General features: G+C 41.5%; 1 protein-coding gene across 3 annotated transcripts in view; it reads right to left on the bottom strand.

Annotated features, from left to right (window-relative positions):
- The window catches only part of POLD3 (DNA polymerase delta 3, accessory subunit), a 49,992-nt gene that overhangs the window by 7,640 nt on the left and 16,329 nt on the right, over positions 1-26,023 (bottom strand). For 2 of the 3 annotated variants that reach the window (XM_047752324.1, XM_047752326.1), the window contains 6 exons: positions 22,950-22,989; positions 21,546-21,678; positions 15,931-16,195; positions 12,781-12,853; positions 8,914-9,079; positions 5,365-5,471 (listed from right to left, as the gene is read on the bottom strand). In XM_047752324.1, coding sequence (XP_047608280.1) covers positions 5,365-5,471; positions 8,914-9,079; positions 12,781-12,853; positions 15,931-16,195; positions 21,546-21,678; positions 22,950-22,989 — 784 coding nt within the window. The remainder of the gene's footprint in view (positions 1-5,364; positions 5,472-8,913; positions 9,080-12,780; positions 12,854-15,930; positions 16,196-21,545; positions 21,679-22,949; positions 22,990-26,023) is intronic. The other variant, XM_047752325.1, reaches the window with a different exon arrangement.

Raw genomic sequence — 26,023 nt, 5'->3', positions numbered from 1 at the left:
ACATAGAATGTGGGCAAAGTTATAAAAGAAAATTCTCTTTTGAACTTCACGAGTGTAAAACAGAAATACCAGTAACAGTGATTTTGTCACTGTGAGCTGAGGATTATTTGCAACCACCTGAGATGTTTGTTAGACTGAAATTTTCCAGCTGATATTAAGAGCATAAATCATGGGCGGTGGGGGAACTGCCTTTTCAACAATGGTCACAATTATAGCTCTAACGACTAGGACTTGCTTAATAGGATTTTTGTTTGGGAACTTACTTCTAGTGATTGCCTCAATGATACGGCTTGTTTTGCTACACTGAGCTCATCAGCAGGAAAGAATATTTTCAGCAGAGAAATATCACAATGGAGGTTGTACCACCTGAAAACTGAGTGCCATCAGAGGGATCCCACCATTTCTGAATAGGTCCAGAAACAGTGGTCTTAGTATAAGGTCCAGGAAAGGGGCAGATCCTCAGCTGACCTATTGCTTAATCACGACAAAGAAACTGCTGGTCAAGGGACTGGGTAGCTGCTTAGCCTCACCTGCTCCCTGAATCTCCTGGCTGTATTCAAATGCTTAGCACAAGTCTTGGATCTGAAAGTCTCCCAACTCATTAGGTCAGTGTTAAAAATTATGACAGTGGAGGATTCAAGGCCAAATGACCTAAAGAGGTGAGGCAGAACAAGAGCCAGAAAGAAACAATAAATTACACACTTCAAGTACGAAATGGGCCCCCAAACTTTGTAAGCTCTAGGAAATAGAAACACAAAAGGAAGTGGTCCAGCTATTAACCAGCTCCGGGAGGCTAGAACATGATGGGCACTCAAGCAAGCAAAAGTCAAGTCAAACCACAGAACTAAGCACCCATTTTTCTGAAAGTGTAGCTATTAAGAAGGCTGTGCCACAATGTGTTACAGTGGCAGGAGGAACGTTTATGCCGTGAGGACGCCAAAGAAAAGGAATTTTGAGTACTCCCGGTAATAAATTTATGAGTTCTCATTCTATTTCCAGTTCTGTAACCACTTGACTTAACCAAAGAAAACACATCATCCCAGCGGCACCTCGAAGTCCCTCTCACTGCTCTGCAGGACACAGTTTACCTGCGTTCCCCTGTTAGACTCTAGGCCCCACAGAGGCAGAGGCACCGCCATTTCCCTCGCATTAAATACACGGGGACAACGGTTTCCTTTTTCAAGTAAAGGAGAGGAACCATTTTCTGAACTAAACTTGGAGTGAGGGGCTTCCAGGTTAAAGAAGATTCAGCATATCCCTCCCTCTCTCTTCCATACACCCTCAAAGAGAAACATGATAAAACAAAGACATGCTGTAACCCCTTCATAATAGGGAAGAGAACATCATAGGAGCCAAAAGCATTTAGTGAATAAGAAATTCCAGCAAATCCTGGGACAAGGCAGGCAGAAGGGAGAAAGCTGACAAGAGAAGCATCAGTCAACTAGTGGAGTCAGGCGAGCTTACTACATATTATAAAACTTGTATTTTATCTGACTTTTGAAATTGTGTATATGTATTATTTTGTATATTAAAAAAATAAAATATTTTGAGAAAGGAAAGACAGAGAAAACAACTAGAATTTTCTCGGCTTTATAAACACCAATCATTCATTTTCCTAATAGCCCTACAAAACCACCATCACTATTTCTGTTTCATATGACTGAAAGTTCAAAGAGATTTTTTTAAAACTTGCCCATATTCATTGCTAGAATCCATGTCTGTCTGCCTTAGTCTTTATTATCAAGCCAAGCCCTGTCTCTCAATATGTTTTTCACAGCATAAGCATAAGGAATGATGGGTGCATTGGTGTATTTTAAATATATCTTTCACAGGTTTGCAGCTCTTCAGATGGAAGGTATTCAAGCAGTAAAACATCACTTACACCAGGAAAGCAACCTTTGCTGGGACAGAATAAGAACTGCGGTAAAACTAATTGCAGGGATCCAGTAATGTAACCACTGTTTATCAGCATTTTCTGGAAGAGATGGGTAATTAGAATTCCTGGAAATCATTCATAGCTTCCTAAGAAATTTTTTAAACTACTTATCTTAACCTTTAAAAGGGGGGGTGGGGTAGGGATTATTTGCTTAACATCCTCTATAGGTAATTTAAAAGGACTGAAAATAGCAGCAAAGACTGACACACACCAATTAAAACGACTTCCTCCCTGCAGTGTGGACACTACTCGACTACTGTCCTTTCTTGCTGCGTCTGAGCCTTCCTTGCTTTATAAAGACAGCATGGAGAACCACTAAAGGTGCTCACGGCTCTGCCAGCGAGAAGGGAAAGGAACAGCCCCTTGGGTAGAGAGTTAAGGTTGTGAAGTTGCGGGGGAATTTTCTGAGAGAAGGTGCTTTCGGGTGTATTTACGACCATTAAACGCTTACTAAATTTCAGCAGGAAAAGTGGGGCGAATAATAAGAAAACTGACTCTATGTTAATCATTGTCGTGGCACTTTTTTTTTTTGTCTTTTTGTCTTTTCTAGGGCCGCTCCCGTGGCATATGGAGGTTCCCAGGCTAGGGGTTGAATCCGAGCTGTAGCCACCAGCCTACGCCAGAGCCACAGCAACGCGGAATCCGAGCCGCGTCTGCAACCTACACCACAGCTCACGGCAACACTGGATCCTTAACCCAAGGAGCAAGGCCAGGGATCGAACCCGCAACCTCATGGTTCCTAGTCGGATTCGTTAACCACTGCGCCACGACGGGAACTCCTGTCTGACACAGCGTCTTACTTGGTGTTCATCAAAGGCCTCCAGTTTGTGTGGAGATGAGGAAACAAGGAGCTGAAGAGGGTAAGCAATCGGCCTCAAGTCACAGAGTCAGTGGTGGAGGTAAGATTTAAACCCAGGTCTGTCTGACTCCAAAGTCTCTGCCATTTCCTCCACTCCTGCTGCTCCTCTACTAACTTCCAGCCGAAGACAGCATATTAACGTAATAGCATATATTTAGTGTAACAGAAATAAAACAATAATGGGTTAGAGACTGTCTCACAGCCAGTGGTATTTTACTTTAAACTTTCATACAAAGAAATTTAGGAATAAAACAGTAAAGGCTTATAAATTCAGTCAGGCGTCAAAAACTATCTTCGCCCAAGAAAAACCCGAGAGCCTCTGCTCTGTATCGTCGGTTCTCAGAGGCTGCTACGTCTTCTACGCCCCCTCTCCCTCCAAACTAAATAACTGCACTCGTATTTCAAATCACTAACAGGTATTATTTTTGTGAGCTATGTCAGAAGTATATAATTTGTCTTCAATCAACCACAGTAACTCCTTGACTTAAAGCTGACTCCACTAATACCGGAAAATCTAGTTTATGTTTTCAATGCACATTAGGCTGACGGCTTCAAAGACTTCTCTAGAATCTTCCTCCAGTTCTTTTCTTGGTTGGAATTAGGGAAGACTTCCAATTAGCTCACATTCCTAAGTTACTTTCTGAGTTTTTTCCCATGTACCTGCAGGAGTTGCCTCTACCCGCCTCCACTCTCAACTGGACAGAATGTTCCTTGATGGTTCTTGTTTCATCCACACACGTGGGAAGCCTCCTTTCTATAGTCTTGCTTAAAACATTTTAATAAGCGACATGGAATGAGTATACAGCAACTGCCCCACTGGGATGCTCTCAATACCTTATCCATTCCAGTCACTGAAAACCCTAAATCCAGAGTCCAACATGTTCCATGTCCTTGTCCAGTTGCTTAGGTCTGGTCACTTCCTTTGCATTACTGTCATCTGTGTATACAATTTGGTTTCCCACTCTCTTGGCTAGTACCCCTCCTTTTGGAGAGACTCTGTTATCATTTTCAGTGCTTCTCACAGTTGTTTCTGGTAAGAGGAGAGTCTAACAAGTTTAGCTTTGTCCTTCGACACGATAGCAAGCTCCTTGCTGTGCATTCTTTTAACTCTTTTCACATCAGCTTGTTTGTCTACCTTCTTTGTGATGCTGAATCCTTTTGGACGAGAGGTCCCCCGTCATTACCTAAAATGTTTTACACTCATCATGCCATGAATTCAGGGAGCATTAATCATAGCAGCTCAAGCTTTTCACCACTGGTGGTCAAAGCAGGTGTCTTACGGTCAAAGTCATCTGACCTATCAGTCCAAACCAGGTATGTTTCTCTCCGGCTGCCTCCTTTTTCTATATACTTTCATCTACATGATTTGGGAAGACTACTTGATACTGGCTCTGAGAATAACTGATATTCTTTTACAGGCACATTAATTTCTCAGGCAAGAATCTTGCCCTTGTTCTTTATCGTTTGCTAACCTTTTGACACTGTCTACAGCTAGTGTCATTCCTGGACACTAGTGACATTCCTGGTGTCATTCCTTTCAACGACAACAAGGCAGATTCCACATCTTAGCAAGGTTTTCCTTATGTGGTACCAAACACTACGAATACCTTTAACGCCTACAAGTTCACCCATTTTATGAGATTCACACGAAGGCAGCCAAAGGAACAGCTCCACCATTTTATTTTTTATAAAGAAAATGTCATCGATAATAAATACAATAATGATAATAATCCTTATTCTCTTTCTCTTTGTGTTTGTTATTTTGGCAAATTACCAGAAAGTCATGGTTCTTGTCAAAAAGCTAAAGTAGATTTTCAACAGAAATAGGTACTATATGTCTCTCAGTGCCAGGATTACTGCTGTCTCTGACCCACAATAAGTAACTTTTTAGCTCCTTGATCTAAAACCTTCATAATAGCAATCGACCCTTCTGTGGACTGAATGCTTGTGTTCCTTCAAAATTCATATGCTGAAGCCCTAATCCTCAACAATGATCATATTAGGAAGGGGACCTTTGAGAGAGAACCAAGTTGCGAGTACAGAGCCCTCATGAATGGGATTAGAGACACAGGAGGGATCATTTGTGTCCCTGCCATGGAGGAGACAAGAAGGTGTCCCTCTGCAATGGGGAAGAGGGCTCTCACCGGGAACTGAATCTGTGGACACTTTTTTTTTTTTAAGGGCTGCACCTGTGGCATATGGAGGGTGCCAGGCTAGCGGTCCAATCGGAGCTACAGCTGCCGGCCTACACCACAGCCACAGCAACATGGGATCCCAGCCACGTCTGCAACCTACACCACAGCTCCTGGCAGCACCAGACAGATCCTTAACCCACTGAGCAAGGCCAGGTACGGAACCCGAGCCCCCAAGGATACTAGTTGGGTTCATTAGCCACTGAGACATGAAGGGAACTCCATCAGCTGGCACCTAGATTTTGAACTTCTCAGCCTTCAGAACTGTGAAGGATACATTTCTGTTGTTCAAGCCCCCCAGTCTATGGTATTTTTGCTACAGCAGCCCAAACCGACTGAGACAATCCCACTAATCAAACAGTCACAGCAATCCTCACCTTCCTCCTCACTGCTATCAGACTCAGGAAGTTTGATTCTTCTCCTCTTTTTCTTCATGTTTTCAGTTTCTTTTATCTCATCATCAGATAACGCCACTTGTTTCCTCCTGTTGCCATTCAGGAATAATTTAAACATGTTAACACAAAATAAAAATAAAAGCATTCATATGTTACTATGGGCCTTGCTTCATAACCCATGATCTTAATTCCAGAGGGTAGAAAATAAGAGTCATAAGAGACCCATCAGGGTTCTTTTTAAGGATACTCTGCTGACTGACCACAACTAGATCACTTGATGGGGTAACCAGAAAAAAAACCTTTCTCTAGCTCTCTAAAGACCACTGTAAGCTACTTACCAGGTTATTAAGAATTTTTCCAAATTCCTTATTTCCCCTACTGGCCTTTCAATCATTCAACAAGCATTAAACAAACAGCTTCTACCTACGCACAAGGTTTTCTGCTAAATGCTTAGATGGAAAGATCAAGAAAATACCACTGCTATAAATAAACTCTTGCAGGAAAAACATAAATACCACTAACTATAAAATACAATGTGATCAATTTTACTGAATAAAATGTTAAGGGACATGAGTCTTTAAAACTTCAGGAGCTAAATATAATTTTATCTAGAGTTCCCACCGTGGCTCAGTGGTTAACGAATCGGACTAGCAACCATGAGGACGCAGGTTTGATCCCACCTCGCTCAGTGGGTTAAGGATCCAATGTTGCCTTGAGCTGTGGTGTAGGTCACAGACGTGGCTCAGATCCTGCATTGCTGTAGCTGTGGCGTAGGCCAGCAGCTCCAGCTCCAATTTGACCCCTAGCCTGGGAACTTCCATATGCCACGGCTGCGGCCCTAAAAAAAAAAGGAAAAAAAAAAAATATATATATATATAATTTTATCAAATAGAAAAGAGACACCTATATGTTAGAGAAAGTACACTATAAGCAAAGGCAGACAAAAGACCTTAAGGTGATTCTAATGACATAATAAAAAACCTACATCCATCCTGACATTATTTATTATTTCTCCTTTTCTGGACACTCCACCACACTACTCATTCAATCAACAAATAATTTAAACAAGGGGCCTACTGTGTGTTATAGACACAAATTTGTACAAGACATAGTTTTTGCTTTCAATTACCTTCTTTCTTTTTTTTTCCTTTTTTTTTTTTTGTCTGTCTTTTGAGGGCCGAGCTGGCAGCATGTGGAAGTTCCCAGGCTAGGGGTCTAATCAGAGCTGCAGCTGCCGGCCTATACCACAGCCACACAATGCGGGATCAGAGCCACGTCTGCGACCTACAGCACAGCTCACAGCAATGCCAGATCCTTAACCTGCTGAGCAAAGCCAGGGATGGAACCCGCAACTTCATGGTTCCTAGTTGGCTTTGTTTCCGCTGCGCCATGATGGGAACTCCAAATTACCTTATTTCTTATGTAACTAAATACCAACTTAATTTTCTACTTTAAGTTAGAAAAAGAACAAATTAAACCCAAAATAAGTAGAAGGAAATAAAGAGCAGAAATCAATGAAATAGAAAATTTTAGATTAAGAAAATTAGTAAGACTTTTACTAGACTGGTTAAAAAAAGAAAAATATCAATATTAGGAATGAAAGAACTAAGAAATCTGTGGTGATACCTATAGATTCCACAGATACTCAAAGAATAAGACTATATATCCTGAACAATTTTATGCAAATAAACCCAGCAATTTCAATGAAATATATACATTCCTGTAAAAACACATTCAAAATTGACCTAAAAAGATAAGAATATCTGAATAGCTCTACTTAAAGAAATCAAATTCCTAATAAAAATTTTCCTGCAGAGAAAACTCCAAGCCTGAATTCACTGGTGAATTTTATCAAACTCCTAAGAAACAATACATGTCTCACACAAACTCTCCTGGAAAACAAAGGAGGAGGACGCTCCCCTCAACTAATTGGACGAAACGAGCACAACTTTGCTACTGAAATCTGACAAAGACATTGCCCAAAGAAAACAACGGATTAGAGACCCTGAAAATAGAAATGAAGGAGTTCCCCTGCTGCCCTGCAGGTAAAGGATCTGGATGTCACTGCAGAGGCTCAGGTCGCTGCTGCGGTGCAGGTTCAATCCCTGGGCCAGGAACTTCACATGCCGGGGGTGTGCCCCCTCCCCCAATAAAACACATAAAAAAAATTTTAAATGTAGATGCAAAACATCCTTAATATAATGTTACCAAATCAAATCTAGCGATATATAAAAAGGATCATGACCAAGAATGCAAGGCTGGTTTAACATCTGAAAACCAATCAGTATAATTTGCATTAACAAAAACACCATATAATCATCTCAAAAATGAAGAAGAAGTATCTTTCGAAATTCAACATCCATTCATAAACTATCTCAGCCAACTAGGAATAGAAAAGAACTTCCTGCATCTGGTAAAAAGCGTCTATTAAAAACATACAGACAGGAGTTCCCGTCGTGGCGTAGTGGTTAACGAATCCGACTAGGAACCATGAGGTTGCGGGTTCCGTCCCTGCCCTTGCTCAGTGGGTTGATGATCCGGCGTTGCCGTGAGCTGTGGTGTAGGTTGCAGATGCGGCTCGGATCCCGCATTGCTGTGGCTCTGGCGTAGGCCGGTGGCTACAGCTCCGATTGGACCCCTAACCTGGGAACCTCCATATGCCGTGGGAGCAGCCCAAGAAATACCAAAAAAAAAAAAAAAAAAAAAAGACAAAATAAATAAATAAATAAGTAAATAAAAACACACATACAGTTAACATCCTACTTAGTGGTGAAATACTGAATGCATTCCTGGCAGTAAAAATCAACCACGAGTGTGGCACCCAGGGCCGGAGACATTTTAATCCATCCACATCACATGTTCCGAGGTGGCCCGGCCCACTGGACAGAGCTTTGCCCCTCTGAAACTTTTTGTTGATGTTTTCTAACAGAGTAGCCCCAACCCTGCCACAAAAGTCAAGTGTTTCTGGGCCTATCAGTGCTGACACTGTCCTTTAGAATTTCTTTCAACAGACTAATCCCTACCAACTATGAGGTAGTGTCTCAAACTCCTGGATTCATTTTTAACAGCTTGTGTGCTTTTTATTTTCTTTTCTAATTACACTTTACCCCTTGAAAAATAAACTTATTGATATAAAAAGCAAACAAAGAACTTTTTCTCTTAAATTTCACTGGAAACAGTAACCCCTCACTTGGCAATCTAAGGTGAAAAACAGAGACATAGAATTCGGCACACTTAGGCCATGTCCACAAATACAAAAATGAAGTCAAGGAGAAAAGGCAATCAATTTAGATCAATGGGGCCCAGAAAACTGGCTTTGGGCTCTGAATCATCTCAACTGGCTGACTCCAGTTCTGTTTCACTAGATAAGCGATGGAGCTTCTCTCCTCATTTTGGTTCTGCAGCTGTGTTCCTAAGGCATTAGGTAGGATTTCGTGCTCAGCTGAAAATTGCTGCTTGTCAAGAAGCCCAAGCAGACCTTCTCACCCCCAGCAGAGACACTCTTCCCCACAAGCAACAAAATTTTCCTACCTTTTTTTTTCTTTCTGCTGCATCTTAACAGGCTCTGCTTTTTTGCTAGCTTTCTTCAGGCCCGCAGGGGCTGCCAGCTTTGGTTCAGTGTCAGACAGTGGAGGCTGCTCTACTTTTTTTTCTTCTTTCACTGCTTGTTCGGAATCCAAATTGACTTTAAGTTTATCTATAAATAAAGTATAGCAGACGATATACGACCCATCGTGCAATACTAATCTATCATTTCTTTAGCAGTTTACTAAGTGCCAGGTAATATATTAGGAACAGGGGCTAAAGGGATAAAAAACAGTCCCTGTCCTAACAGGAGCTCACGATCTAGTCAGAGAACATTGCTCCTTTCCAACTAGTACTCTAGCTGTAACTGTTTTCATTTCTGCCTCCTGCTAATCCCTCATTATATCACAGCCCCCAGGCCGAATGATAGAAAAGCAAGGCTTAGGGAAAATGAGTACAACTTCGTGAGGTACCAATATTCTCATGTGTTAGATGAAGAGATTAAAAAATGCTTCCCAAGAGTACACAGCTTATGAATTATGACAACAGAAAAGCACTTCCCTTTTACACTGGAAAAAAAGAGAAGGAACACACCTTTTTAAGCAAAGAAAGACAACAGATGATGACTTTTTAATTTTGTCACCAATGCTGTGATTTTTTAAAAAAATAAAGCGTTACAGCTTTTATTACTGAGATATAATTCATATATCATAATTTACCCCTTTAAAGTGTAGTATCCAGTGGTTTTTAATTGCAACAACACCACTATACAATTTTAGAACCTTTTTTGTTTCCACACCCATGACATATGGAAGTTACTGGGCCAAGGATAGAATCTGAGCCACAACTGTGACCTAAGCACAGCTGCGGCAATGCTGGATCCTTAACCCATAGTGCCACAGTGGGAACTCCTAATTTTAGAACATTTTATCACCCCTAAAGAAACCCTGTACCCATTAGCAGTCACTCCCCAACCATCCTTTCACAACCAGTATACTTTCTGTCCCTACAGATTTGCCCAGTCTGCACATTTTGTATAAATGGAATCATACAACATGCGGCCTTTAGTGTTTGGCCTTTTTCTTTTTGCATTAATTCCAAGGTTCATCCATGTTGTAGCAGGTATCAGTACTTCATTCCTTTTTATGGCTGAATAATATTCCACCACATGGATATATCACCTATTTATCCATTGATCTGATGGTGGACCTTTCTGGTTAGTATGAATAATGCTGCTATGAACATCTGTGTACAAGTTTTTCTATGGACATACAGCTTTAATTCGTCTGAGTAGGTACCTAGGAGTGGAAGTGCTGGGTGGCTATGTTTAATTTTTTTAAGTACTGCCGCACTGTTTTTCAAAGTGAGCACATTTTACATTCCTCACAGCAATGTATGAGGGTTCAATTCTCCAGATCCTTGCCAAAACTTGCTACTGTCTGCCATTAAGTTTTAAATGGTTCAAATCCCCACAATCAACACTCTTTCTCCAACTCTCAAGCTTCATTTTCATTGTGTTGATCTTGTCATGCATCAAATACAATAAAAACATTCGTAATTTTACTCTAAACATTTATCCTTGAAAAAAAATCTGTTAAATCAGCTTTGTAAGCCATTCTTTTAATTAGATGAATATTTCATTTCTTTATTTTAATCCAAGTTTCCCTCTCCCTCTATTACATGCTATCATAACTTCCTAATACTCTGTTTAGCTATCACAATCATTAACTATTTTTTTCTCTGTATTTGTCTATTTCAGTAGAATATAAGGACCATGAGGGTATTTTCTCCATTGTATCACTAGAACACAATGGTGTCAAGCACAAAGTAGGTGCTCAATAAATATCTGCTAATTAAACACATGAATAAATATATACTTCTGTTTGGCTTTTACAGTTTGAAAATACTCATGTCATATATTTTAGAAACGACAGTAATTCTGAAATTTACTAATTTTTTTTTTGGCTTTTTTTTTTTAGGGCCACACCCATGGCATCTGGAAGTTCCCATGCTACGGGTTGAATCAGAGCTACAGCTGCTGGCCTACACCACAGCCGTAGCAATGCCAAGATCCAAGCCATGTCTGCAAGCTACACCATAGCTCACGGCAATGCCAGATCCTTAACCCACTTAGTGAGTGAGGCCAGGGATCGAAATCCTCATTGATCCTAGTTGGGCTCGTTAACTGCTGAGCCATGAAGAGAACTCCAGAAATTCACTGATTTTTAAGATCACAAAAACATTAAAAACAAAAAACCCAAGAAATAAACCCGTGGGCCTCAAAGTTGCCCAGAAAGCACACAATCTGATTGGGTACAGTGGACTAGTACCACCCATGCAGGCCAGTGACATTAGCATGATATTGAAATTTTCACAGTAGGGAGCCCTCCTTATACACTGGGCCTGCAATAATACAACTGTACTTCCTAATAACCTGAAAATAGCACATTTTCAGTATTTTTTTCAGAACATAAATATGTTTTCTGATGGCTTTTACGGCAAATAAAAAAGCTATCACTCCAACCTGGCCCATAACTACCATTTTGACCATCACTGAAAAGCATACTTCTGACTAATGTTACTTGCATAGGCGTGTAACAAAATGCTTCCCACAGAATTCTTGTAAAACGCAATGCTCCAAGAAGTGTACCATCCTGCAACTCCTGGGTTTTTCCCAGTATTCTGGCCACATTCCCTCAGGCCATGTGTACTTGATATAAGAAGTATGAAAATACATAATTAACACTAAATCAACTACAACAAAAAATTAAAGAAAAAGAAAAAAGGGAGTTCCCGTTGTGGCACAGTGGTTAATGAATCCAACTAGGAACCATGAGGTTGCGGGTTCGATCCCTGGCCTTGCCCAGTGGGTTCAGGATTTGGCATTGCTGTGGCTGTGGTTTAGGCTGGCACCTGTAGCTCCGATTCCACCCATAGCCTGGGAACCTCATATGCCATGGGTGCGCCCCCTCCCAAAGACAATATGTGAGTATTGGTTCTTTCTATATGAAACAATTCCTGTCTTTTTTTCTTTTTTTGTCTTTTCAGGGCTATACCCAAGGCATATGGAGTTTCCCAGGCCAGGGGTCTAATGGGAGCTGTAGCCGCCAGCCTACACCACAGCCACAGCAACGCCAGATCCAAGCCTCATCTGCGACCTACACCACAGCTCACGGCAATGCCCGATCCTTAACCCACTGAGTGAGGCCAGGGATTGAACCGGAAACCTCATGGTTCCTAGTCAGATTCGTTTCCACTGCACCACGACGGGAACTCCCTATTTTTTTTTTTTTTTTTTAAATAAGAGATTTGCTCTCTCAAAAGTTAGTATTTTTAAGTGGCCATTACTACCTGGGCCTTTCTCATTTACACTGAGGTCTCATTCATTATTGTAAGAAATCTACAAAAATAACTCAAGTCAAAAAATTTGTTTTTGCAGCCTCTTGGGAAACAGGGCTAACGATGGTTATTACACCAGGCAAACTTACTCCAGCATTTAAGATACTATTCTCAATACTAGACTGCTTAACCAAGCAGCCTCCCTTTTAATTACCCATTTTCAAGAACTCTATGAAACAAATATTTCTCTTTTCAAGGCAGGAAGTAAAAAATAGGGATACGTAAACTACCCTCCAAGAGATCTCAAGTGAACCCAGCTCATCCATAAAATCTGTTGTTCTCCAGTTGGTTATGCTCATCTACACACACACACACACACAGGTCTGCAGGCTGTAAATCTGTTAGGATGCAGGAATGCCTCACGGTAGTAAGTAAATGGGTGGGTAAAAACTGGACAAAGTGTTTTCACTTCAGGTATAATGTGATTATATTAACATTTATACATTGGTCAAAAGAAGGTAAAAACACGCTTACTCATAGCAGCTTTTCCAAAGAAATTGCTTATCATATTCCCCTTCCCTGACGCCTTGTTGCCTACTGAAGATGCCTAGGAGAGAAAAGAAAACAAGTGTGATTTTTTTTTTCCCCTCTGTTATTCAAGCTGTTCTTCAAGTAGCAATCAAACAAAAATCTCTTCAAGGAGTTCCCTGGTGGCCTAGTTGTTAAGGATCCAGCGCTGTCACTGCTGCAGCTCAGGCCACTGCTATATAAGTGTGGTTTCAATCCCTGGAAATTTCCACATGCCACAGGTGTGGCACCAAAAAAAAAAAAAAAAATCCCTTCACTAGCAGAGCGCATTGCCGTGAGCATACGGTCAAGTGTCATGCCAAAACAGGTAGGCACCACAGATAAGGACAAAACCAAACCAGAGAGTATTGGGTGTTAATTTCCAAAGCTTAGTTTCTCCTTGTTCTTTTAAAACTATCATCCATGAATATATCTAAACCTTTCTTGAGTATATTTAAAAACTACATAGAATATTACTCAGCCATAAAAAAAGACAAACTAATGCCATTTGCAGCAATATGGATGGATCTAGACTCTCAATACAAAGTGAAGTAAGCCGGAAAGAAAAAGACAAATACCATAAGATATCACTTTTTGTGGAATATAAAATGTGCAACAGCTGATCCTATTTAAAATAACAAACAAAAAACAGAAACAGATCATGGCCAAGAAGAGCAGATCTGCTCTCCCCAGGTTGGGTGGGGGATGGGATGGATGGGCATTTTAGGGTTTTCCGTTTTGTCGTTTTTGTCTTTTTAGGGCTGCACCCGCAGCATATGGAGGTTCCCAGGCTAGGGGTTGAATTGGAGCTGTAGGAGTTCTGGTGGTGGCTCAGCACAAACCAATCTGACTAGCATCCATGAGGACACAGTTTTGAACCCCAGCCTTGCTCAGTGGGTTAAGGCTCTGGCGTTGCCGTGAGCTGTGGTATAAGTCGGACAAGGCTGGGATCCCACGTTGCTGTGGCTGTGGTGTAGGCCAGCAGCTACAGCTCCAATGTGACCCCTAGTCTGGGAAATTCCACGTGCCACAGGTACGGCTCAAGAGAGAGAGAAAAAAAAAATTGGAGCTGTAGCTGCCGGCCTATACCACAGCCACAGCAACACAGGATCCAAGCTGCGTCTGCCACTTACACCATAGCTCATGGCAATGCCAGGTCCTTAACCCATTGAACAAGGCCAGGGATCAAACCTAAGTCCTCATGGACACTAGTCGGATTCATTAACCACTGAGCCACGACGGGAACTCCTTTGGGGTTCTTTGGATGCAAACTGTTATATCTGAAATGGATAGGCAATGGGATCCTATTGCACAGCACTGGGAAATTTGTGTGACTGGGTCACTTTCTTCTAAAACAACTTGATAAAATACTGTAAATCAACTATCCTTTAATAAATAAATAAACGATTCCTGGGGGAAAAAGAAACCTACTTACTTTGACAGAATTAAAACAGATCAGAGGCAGTATGGTACACAATGGGGAAAACCCTCCAGAACACTACATCTGCCATCACAGTGAATAGAGCCGAATGCTGGTTCCACCACTTCACAGCAACATGACATCCAGGCAAGTTACTTATCAAGCCTAGGATTCAGTTTCACTACATAAGATGCAGATGATGATAACATCTCACTCACACAACAGATAAGAGGCTTTAAACAAAGACCAAACTACTGACACTAGGTAGGGGTTCTATAGATGTCATTGTTTTCTCTCTACCTCTCCTCTCCTTTCCCAAAGTGTTAGCTTTAAAATGACAGTGATGGAGTTCCCACCGTGGCACGGCGGAAATGAATCTGACTAGTATCCATAAGGATGCAGGTTCGATCCCTGGCCTCGCTCAGTGGATTAAGTGCTGCCATGAGCTGTGGTGTGGGTCACAGATGAGGCTTAGATCTGGCGTTGCTATGGCTGTGGCATAGGCCAGCGGCCACAGCTCCAATTCCACCCCTAGCCTGGGAACTGCCATATACGCCATAGGTGTGGATCTTGAAAGACAAAATAAAATAAAATAAAATGACAATGATGGTAATAATAATTACAGGAGTTCCCGTCGTGGCGCAGTGGTTGACGAATTCGACTAGGAACCATGAGGTTGCGGGTTCGGTCCCTGCCCTTGCTCAGTGGGTTAACGATCCAGCGTTGCCGTGAGCTGTGGTGTAGGTTGCAGACGCGGCTTGGATCCTGCGTTGCTGTGGCTCTGGCGTAGGCCGGTGGCTACAGCTCCGATTCAACCCCTAGCCTGGGAACCTCCATATGCTGCGGGAGCGGCCCAAGAAATAGCAACAACAACAGCAATAACAACAACAACAACAAAAAGACAAAATAAATAAATAAATAAATAATAATAATTACAATAATCACGCTTTTCTAGATTTCTTAAAAATAGTCTCTTAAGACTTTGCTTAAGTCAATGCTCAATGCACTTAAGTTAGTTCAGATGACTGAACAATAAAAAACTAAGGAAAGTGAATGAAGGAAAAAACCCCCCAAAAATTTCATAAAATAGAATGGAAACGTTAAATATACCAGGAAGGAAGGCATATATAACAAAGCCTAGAATATAAGATGTTTCCAAATGACACACTGCTAATATACAATTCTTTGTGGTTTATAATTTCTGAGGTGTCATGGGTTTCACAAAAATCTTGTGATGTGCACAGGACAGGCCTTACATTTTACAGGAGAATCTGCCGCTTGACGAGAAGCATCAACAAAACAAAACAAAACAAAACAAAAAAACAAAAAAAAACTATTTCAGGTAGACTAGGGGATTTAAACTAAAGTAGACAAAATAAAACTAAATAGCAGAATGTGAATGGATTAGCAATGAGATCCTGCTGTGTAGCACTGGGGACTATGTCTGGTCACTTATGATGGAGCAGGAAAATGTGAGAAAAAAGAATGTACACATGTATGTGCGACTGAGTCACACAAATTTCTGTACAGTGGAAAACTGACAGAACACTGTAAACCAGGTATAATAGAAAAAAATAAAAATCATTATTAAAAAAAAAAAAAGAATCTTATGTACCTACATTCTACCATTGGAGTTACTAGATACTCTTCAGTTGCCCACTCTGAGCTATAAAAGCCTGCGCTTAACGAGTACTTACATCCGTTACCTCTTTAGCCTCTGCTTTGGTTTCCTTGTTGGCATCTTGCGTTTTAGAAGCAGCTTTAGAAGCAAACATGCCCATAATCCCTTTGGGCTGCTGGGGACTCTGTTTGGGGATAGTGGGGCCATGACCATTGGTGGTCAACTCATTATTGGCCTGTGTCTCAGGTGACACTGGAAGATCTGACTGCTCAAACTTTTCAGAAGATGAGGATTCAGCAGGAGCTCTCGGGACTGCGGCTGTACACTGGATGGCACTGAACCTGAGGACAGAAATGTTAAATTAATTAATGCCAACATCAAACTTATTTTCAAACTCTTGCTTCTTCCACACAATGCTTTCTAACCCTAATACTATGAGGACATTTTAAAACTAGAGTGGATTTTAGAAATTATTTTGTGCAACAAGTACTGAAGAGAAGTGAAGTGTGTCCTAGGTCACACGTCTCATTAGTAACAGAACCAAGGCTGGAAGCAGGTGTCTTCTACCGTACCACATGGGTATTCTTGCTGTTTTGAAAAACGTATCTTACTTCCCAATAGCAAGAATACACCCAATAATAATAAAAGAGAAGTCATTTCACTATCCTTAGTAAATCAAATGGTTATCGCTTGTTTTTAAAGGCCTTCACCTTATAGGGCTAGATACATTATAAATATTGACTGAATCAAAATTAAGAGCTTCGAATATTCACAAACTTCCTGGCGGCTATCCTGGCCAGAATGGATGGTGCTTTGAAGCAGGGAAGCCGCTGGGAACACTGCCGCTGGCTCCTACAGCCTGGGGTCCTTTACAGTCATCTGTTCATCATTTATAATCATCTTAAACAACAGCACCAGACAAGTATGCCCTCAGCCCAGTGACAACTTTGGAACGACTTCCACGGCAAATGGACGGGAACAGTCATCTCTTCTCTCATCACCGGAGACGTGCCTGTTTAACCAAATCCAAACGGAAATGTTCTGCGCAGTGAGCGGGTAACGGAGGCGGCCTTCTTAGACAGTGGTACTTCAGGTTTCCCAACTTTGAGAAGTCTCCCTCCTTTAGCGTATTATCTCAACTGGGGGTGGGAGATGGAGGTGAAGAAACTATACACGGTGACAGCAATTGCCTTAAATATCAACCAGGCACAACTTCAAGATTAACCATTAGAATAACTGGCCCAAGGAAAAGAACACAAAACTCGGATAACATCACTTAATTTCTGAAGGAACTCAAGGCTGAAGAGCCCCACGCTGGGCAACAGCTCCAGAAACCTCGCACTGATGTATTACAGTTCGCAGAGAAAACCCCACATTAACACAAATATTTTGTGCATCAGAGTTGAGAACAGACGGAAATCATTTCCTTTCACCTACCACTCTCCTCTCTGGCTTTGCAGTGCATCCATGTACAAGGAAAAAGAGCAATGTTTTATTTCACTGTCAACATCTCAAGTTGGCCCCAAGACAACTCTTTCTCCATTTGGTCTACATTCCACACCTTAGGGTCAGGACCAGGAATTGGCAATAGAGGAAGAGACCAAGTTAGGCTGGGAACATGTCCGAAGAGAGAAGAATCTGCTCAATCCTAAAATTTCAACTTTCTTCTAAAATTTCAACTTTCTTCCTGTCACAGCACTTCTTAAAACACATGAAACAATGAGTCAGATCTCAGTTGGCCCATAATTCTCAGGACCAAACACACACTTCTTTATTGGAGATAAATTCTTCACATTTCTACCAAGGATATTTTTAAGTATTTAAGTAAAGTTTCATTAAAGTACTTCTTACTATCACGTTCTACTTGCCATGTTTGTTTTAGGGGTCCCTACGCAAATTTCATTTTGGACTTTTTTTTGGGGGGGGTCTTTTTAGGGGCACACACGTGGCATCTGGATGTTCCCAGGCTAGGGGCTGAATCAGAGCTACAGCCACTGGCCTACACCACAGCCACAGCAACCCAGGATCTGAGCCGCATCTGCGACCTACACCACAGCTCACAGCAATGCTGGATCCTTTAACCCACTGAGCGAGGCCAGGGATCAAACCCGCAACCTCGTGGATACTAGTCAGGTTCATTAGCACTGAAACACAATGGGAACTCCTCATTTTGGACTTCTGAGTCACTTTTGTTTGCTTACTTACTTACTAGACACGACAGAACTGATTTTTAAAGCTTGATATGCCACAACTGGATTTTAATAGATTACTTTTGGGAATTCCCATCGTGGCGCAGCAGAAACAAATCTGACTAGCAACCATGAGGCTGCAGGTTTGATCTCTGGCCTCACTCAGTAGGTTAAGGATCTGGTATTGCCGTGAGCTGTGGTGTAGGTCGCAGATGTGGCTCAGATCTGGCATTGCTGTGGCTCTGGTGTAGGCTGGCAGCTGTAGCTCCGATTAGACCCCTAGCCTGGGAACCTCCATATGCCTTGGGTGTGGCCCTAAAAAGACAAGACAAAAAAAAAAAGGATTACTTTTGAAATCTAATAATATAATTCACATAAACACATTAGTGTTAATGTTTTCTTACAATCGTTCCCTATAAGACAGCAGACATAAATTACTCTTTAGCTGTATACTTATTTATTCAATAAATATTTGTATGCCTAGTACACTCAAGGTTTTGAGCTGAAGAAAAAAGAAATGATGTCTAGGAGTTCCCGTTGTGGCGCAGTGGTTAACAAATCCGACTAGGAACCATGAGGTTGCGGGTTCGATCCCTGGCCTTGCTCAGTGGGTTAAGGATCTGGGGTTGCCGTGAGCTGTGGTGTGGGTTGAAGACACGGTTCGGATCCTTCGTTGCTGTGGCTGTGACGTAGGCTGGTGGCTATAGCTCTGATTAGACCCCTAGCCTGGGAACCTCCATATGCTGTGGGAGCAGCTCAAGAAAAGGCAAAAAGCCAAAAAAAGAAGGAAGGAAGGAAGGAAGGAAGGAAGGAAGGAAGGAAGGAAGGAAGGAAGGAAGGAAGGAAAGTAAGGAAAGAAGGAAAGAAAGAAAGAAAGAAAGAAAGAAAGAAAGAAAGAAAGAAAGAAAGAAAGAAAGAAAGAAAGGAAGGAAGAAAAGGAAATGATGTCTAGCAATAATTCATTCAACAATTATTTACTGAATGGTTATCATTCGCCAGGCACCATTTTGGGTATACGGTGGTTAACAAAATAGACATGATCCCTATTCTCCTGGAATATAAAGAAATTATTTTTGGCAATTCTATTATCTATTTCTCCTCAAGGACCCACCTTTATGAGTTATCCTACCCTGCCCAATGTCTTCAACTGTTTCTTCTTTTTATAGATCTTTCTTAAAGATTCAAGTTCGAGACATTCTCAGCTTTAAAAATGTATGTATCCTCCCTCAGTCTCAGTTCCTCTATAGCCAGTTACCTCCATTTTACCATCAAATTTCCTGGAAAACTGTCCCTAGTTGCTTCTCATTTCCTTATATCCCCATTTGCTCAGTGGATCAGAATCTGGTCACCCCACTGGAAATGCTCTTACGAGGCCAGCACTTTCCCGCTCCTATTTTACTTAGCTTCTCAGCAAGGTCGGATACTGTCGACCAGTCCTTCCTTCCTGAGACTCTGTCCTTAGTTTTTAGAACTCCACATACCCTCATGATTCTCCTCTTAACTTTGGCTGCTCCCTCCCAGGCCCCTCTTTTTATGCCCATCCCTTAGAAAGCAGCTTTCACTGGAAGAGTGCTTACCGTATGCCAAGCTTTACATGTATTCATTCATTTAATCCTCTACAACCCTGAGGCTGATATCTCTGTTAGCTTCATTTTACTGAAGAGAAAATGGAAGCAGAGAGGCTAAATAACTTGCCCGGGTTACACAGCTACTAACTGTGCCTGGAGATTACTTCCTGCCCTTCTTTCATTCCATGCATTCTCTCTGCATGACTGTCTCTACTGCTATAAGCCAATTCATTGCCTATTTTCTTTGATTCCAAAACCTCTATCTCTACTGCAGACTTCTCTCCTGAGCTCTGGACTCACCTACCTACTTGGACTCTCCACAGGGTACTCAGACTCGATGTCCAAGTCCAGTTCATCGTGTTCCCCTCTCTCCCAAAGCCCACTCTCCCTCGTGTAGACGCCTTCCTGGTGATGGCAGCATCACTCACCCAGCAACTCCAGCCAGAAACACGGCCATCGTCCTTTGAACCATGGACACGGCCCCCCGCCCCCACTGTACTCTCTCCTGGTCCCTAACGGCTAGTGCCCCACCCAGGTTTTGATGGGGTGACTCTTTAACCTCTGTACCTCTCCATTCCCAGCACCACTACTGTACTTCAGACAGCTGCCAGCTCCATCCTGAATCACTGCAACGCTTCTCCTTTCTGATGGCCCTGCCTTCAGATTACCTCCTTCAGGGCTATTGTCACCATCATAGCCAGCGTGATCTTCCTATAATGCAATTCTGATCATCCCCTTCAAAATCTTCAGTGGCTCCCCTGTGCCCCTGGAATAGAGTCTCAGCTGCTTCTCCCGGCAGTCGCAGCCTAGAGTCTAACTCCTTGTATCACCACTTGCTGCCTCGCACTCTAAGTTCCAGCCACAGGAAACTACCGCGGTTCTGCACAAGCGCCATGTCTTCTCTCAGCCACTTCCCTCTGACTGGCTACCCTTCCCAGGCTGTCAGGCCTCAACTTAGATGCCGTGCCTTTCAGGAAGCCGTCTCTGTCTTGCCGCCTCACTCCGCCCCAACCAGAAAGGGGGTGTGAGTGCCCCCCAGATCCTCCCACACTACTCTCCCCATAGCACTGCTCGCTGCACTATAACTGCCTCCCACGGGACCATCGGTTCCGTGCGCAGGAGCCAGGCAGTAGAGCTCCGCGGTAGAGCATCTGACTGCATGAGCAGGTGCTGGGCCGTATTCACTCTACACTATGTGGCACGTCACGTGCACTCATCGGATCTCTGCTGAATTAATTCAAATTATCTTGCTTAGTGCCTGTCAAAGTGGTAGGTGTTCATATACGTCTGGGGATCTGGCCTGAATCCACCAGACAACCTCACAAAGTAGGTATTATTTTATCAAATTTAAAGATGAAGAAAGCAAAGCTTAAAGGAGTTTAGGTAACTTACCCAAAGCCACTGAGCCATTAATAAGCAACAAAATCACAACTTAAGCCCGTGACCATCAATTTCCAAAACCCACATGCATGATGCACATCTCCCTGTACCATGCAGGACACAGAAGGTAAACGAGATCTGATCGTGGCTGTGGAAGATCAACTGATTAAGGATGGAAGGTGGAGGGATATCAAAAGACGAACAGTTTTTTGAAGGACGACACTTAACTGGTTCTGACAGGATGGTTAGGATGCAGACAAGCAGACATTGGGGTAAAGGAGTAACAACGGGGCACAACAAACAGCATTTCTGGCGGCAATGACTGGATAAATACATGAGAAGGAGATTTATGGAGAGTCCACTGGGGTTTTCAATATGGGTTATGGCCGCTATTTTTCACCTTATGATGTACTAATAAAACCAGGCATGTGTCTTACTGCAAGATAAATGGGGTTTTACTAGACTTGGCGTTCACTCTGAAGAGGCAGCCACTGTGTAAACATCTTACAAAATCAATTCGTAAAGAAGCCCACAAGGAACATTCAGGAGCTCACTTGCTGCAGTTCTGCAAGTTGCTTTTAAGGATGTCATAGTCGGTATTGAACAGAGGCCCACTGTCCTTTAGCATGGCTTTCTGGATGCTGTACACATGTACGCTGGCAGTCACAGCTAGCTTGGACTTCACTGCTACAAGTCAACAGGAAAAGCAGTCTGTTAATACACAAACTTCATAGCATGTGGGGACTCGAACAAGTAACCCTTCTGCATTAAAACCCTTTACAATCTGTGGTGGTCCAAAAAGCTCTGAAAGGCCAAACAGTCATATGTGCAGTATAATATCAGCTCTTCTGTCGGTGAAAAGGACATTATGAAAGGGACGTGGTGGTGAGTCAGTTCTCAGTACTGTACCTGTGACAGGATCAATCATCCAGTGGACACTCAATAAATCCTAATGAATAACTGGTGATACTATGAAGTTAATTTGTAAGAAAACAACTCCACTGGTAGGCATACACAAAACACGACAGTGGTTTTATCCTGAGACATAACTCAAGATCATGTGAGCCCTGTTATGAAATTCCTTTGAATTGGGTATTAAAATAGAACAGCAATGTTAATAGTCTCAGTATGCTAGATAAATTTAATTTAGAAGTTATACTAAGTCCTTCTGACTTTAGAAAAACATTCTTTAATTTTCTTCCTAAAAAAAAAAAGGTGAGGGAACACAACACAATATTTAGAGACCACTGTCTTTTTACAGTTGATGAGGTGTTCCATATGGTATTCATAATAGTGTTTTATTTATTTATTTTTATGTGTCCTTTTGCCTTTCCTAGGGCCGCTCCCACGGCATATGGAGGTTCCCAGGCTAGGGGTCGAATCGGAGCTGTAGCCACCAGGCTACGCCAGAGCCACAGCAACACGGGATCCGAGCTGTGTCTGCAACCTACACCACAGCTCACGGCAATGCCGAACCCTTAACCCACTGAGCAAGGCCAGGGATCGAACCCGCAACCTCATGGTTCCTAGTCGGATTCGTTAACCACTGAGCCACGACAGAAACTCCCATAATAGTGTTTTAAACATCTGTCATGAGTTTTTGAAATTGCATGATAAAAGTGCTTTGTAAGAGTTCCCTTGAGGCTCAGTGGGTTAAGGATCAGGTGGTGACACTGTAGTGGTGCAAGTTCAATCCCTGGCCTAAGAACTTCCGCATGCTGTGAGTGGGGCCAAAAAAAAAAAAAAAGCCTTATAAATGTCACCAGCTATTGGCTCTACAAATGGGAAGTTAGTGTAGTATCATATTTTAACACATTTCAGAAATTACTAATAAAAACAATACATGGCTCTTCAATAAAATAGCCAAATACATGAGATGTTAGAAGCAGTTTTTTTAAAAATTGTACCTACATTGATGCCATAAGAGGAAAAACTTGCTAAGTTGCTAAAATACTTACCTTCCAATTTATCTTCTCTCACTACTGCAACCTTGTGGCACTACAAGGAAACAACACTTCATTAGTATTTAAAATGTTAAAACTTTTAATTTTAAAGTTTTCTTGCCAATAATTTAATTGCACTTGAATGTGAAATTAGAAACATTAGATACTCCTTAAAATATACATTACAGTTTAATAAAGTCGGACTCATTTTTAACTAGCTTCCTTTAAACTTCTTGATCAGCTTAAGGAGAGGCAAAGAGTATAGATGTTAATACCAAAACCAAAACCAAAAACAAAGCTAAAAGTCTGCCCCCAAATTTAAAACAAACACACAAACAAAAAAAACCCCCAAAAAAACAGCATCTCAAACTAGTGTGAGGAAAAGAGGACTACAGTAAGTCATGAGAATTACTGTATATAATCATATGGAACCAGATATTAAAAATTGGATCTTTCCCTCACACCATAAAAAAAAAAAAAAAACTCTAAATGGATCAGAGCTCTCAATGTAAAGAATGAAACATATATGCACAAGAAGAACCATGGCTTGGAGTTCCCACTATGGTGCAATGGGATAGCCATTATCTCAGGAGCATTGGAACGCAGGTTCAATCCCCAGGCCCGGGGCAGCAGGTTAAGGAGTCAGCATTGCCGAAGCTGTGGTGGAGGTTGCAACTGTGGCTCAGATCTGATGATCCCTGGCCCAAGAACTCCATATGCCAAGGGGCAGCCAAAAAAAAAAAAAGGAAGAAGAAGATGGGTGAATTCTCCTGTAAAGTAATATAACTTGAGAATGAGAAAAAATTTCTTGACTATAATTCAAAAATCCAGAAGTAACTGAAATAATCATAAAAACTAACAAACCCAATTAGACCAGTGGGTTAAGGATCCAGTGTTGCCTCGGCTGTGGCGTAGGTCGGAAGCTGCAGCTCCAATTCGACCCCTAGCCTGGGAACTTCTACATGTCGAGGGTGCAGTCTTAAAAAGAAAAAAAAAAAAAAAAAAGACAAATGGTAAAGTGGGAAAAATATCTGCAACTTACATCACAAAGGATTACTATATAGCTTCAAAAATAGAGAAAGCAAAGACTAACAATCCTTTAGAAAATAGACAAGAAGTGTGAAGACACAGTTCAGAAAAGAGAAACGCTGAGGACCCTGAAGCAGCTCTACAGGTGCTGTGTAGGAACAGGGGCTCTCATACTTGGCCAGTAAGAATGAAACACGGAGAGGCATCCTGCAATACCCAACAAAATCCATACACATCCTACTTCTAGGAATGTAACCTTAAACACACTGGCAAAAATATATAAAACACACACACACTGAGCTATTCACTGCAGCATTACATGTAATAGCCAAAGATTGTAAATAACTCACATAACTATCAATAAGGGACTGCTGAATAAGGTTCATCTATCAACACAGGATCAGGTAGCTATATAACAAAGAATGAGAAATATTTCTAGAACTGCCACAGAGTGATACTCATGACCCACTGTAAGAAATCTTAAACTTTTTAATAACCACATTATCAGTAAATTATTTTTTTTTGCTTTTCTAAGTCTCATGTATTTGGCAAAAGCAAATACTTATTTATGCTAATGTGGGAAAGACCAAAGTTCACAACATAAGAAAAAAGAACAAAATAAAATAAAATAAGTTTTCTAAAAAATATAATTGTAAATGTGAACTGGGAATATTAATTTGACTTCATAATGCATTTTCTCTTAAAAAGGAAAAAAAACAAGCATTCTTAAAAATGTTATATTCTCATATTCTCTAAATAAAAATTAGAGTTAATGTAGTTCCCACTGTGGCTCAGGGGAAATAAATCCGACTAGTATCCATGAGGACGTAGGTTTGATCCCTGGCCTCTCTTAGTACGTTAAGAATCCAGCGTTGCCATGAGCTACGGACGCAGCTCGGATCCCACGTTGCTGTGGCTGTGGTGTAGGCCAGCAGCTATAGCTCTGATTCAACCCCTAGCCTGGGAACCTTCATATGCCATGGGTTCGGCCCTAAAAACATAAGAAAAATAAAAATAAAATAAAAAGCATTGGGAACTAATCACTCAAACCTCTGTAACTTTGTAATGGAGCTCTAAAAACATTATTTGGTATCCTCAGGAGAAAATATGGTAGCCTCGACAGTTCACCGTGACTAATGCTGCCTAAGGGAATATTAGAAATGCACAAAAACAATGCAGTGGAAATGCCAGAGCTAAAACAACATAGACCAGATTAGAGCTCCGGTTCAGTGGTTCCTGGTAAGGGGGACCAGGAGTAAGTTCAGCATCCATATACGCAGAGCCTGGCTGGGAACAAGCCTTTTGAACTTTTTAGCATCAAAGAAAAAGGGCAGTTCCTATCATAGTGCTGCAGAAATGAATCTGACTATGAACCATGAGGTTGTGGGTTCAATCCCTGGCCTTGTTCAGTGGGTTAAGGATCTGGTGTTGGCCTGAGCTGTGGTGTAGGTCACAGACGCAGCTTGGATCCTGTGTTGCAATGACAAGCAGCTGTAGCTCCGATTTGACCTCTGGCCTGAGAACTTCCATATGCTGCAGGTGCAATCCTTAAGCAAAAAAAAAAAAAAAAAGAGAGGTAAAAAGGGAAAATATATGGCTAGTTGATGAGAGAAAGTTCTTCTTTATAAACACATTCCAGCCAATAAATTCAAAAGGAATGACAGAATTAGAATATCATTTTTGTAACTCTTAGTGAATTAATGATGTCAACTGATAAAAATCAATTTCAGTTAAAATCATTAGCTAAAAAGCTTATGGAGAGAGTTACCACTGTGGCTCAGCGAGTTAAGAACCCAAAACAGTGTCCGTGAGGATACAAGTTTGATCTCTGGCCTTGCTCAGCAGATTAAGGATCTGGCATTGCCATAAGCTGTGACATAGGTCACAGATGTGGCTTAGAAGGATCCTTTTAGTTTCTTTGTATTATTAACCATTTTTAACAATAATAATGATCACTGGAAAAATACAAATTATTTATATGTTCAAATATCTGTAAAAGCCTTTGTGTCTTTTCTCCTTCTAGAAACACTTAAATAACTTAAAAAAGAAACAAGAAAAAA

The sequence above is a fragment of the Phacochoerus africanus genome, chromosome 11 (genome assembly GCF_016906955.1).
Source record: "Phacochoerus africanus isolate WHEZ1 chromosome 11, ROS_Pafr_v1, whole genome shotgun sequence".
Taxonomy (NCBI): Eukaryota; Metazoa; Chordata; class Mammalia; order Artiodactyla; family Suidae; genus Phacochoerus; species Phacochoerus africanus.
This window is presented reverse-complemented; position numbering and strand designations above follow the sequence as displayed.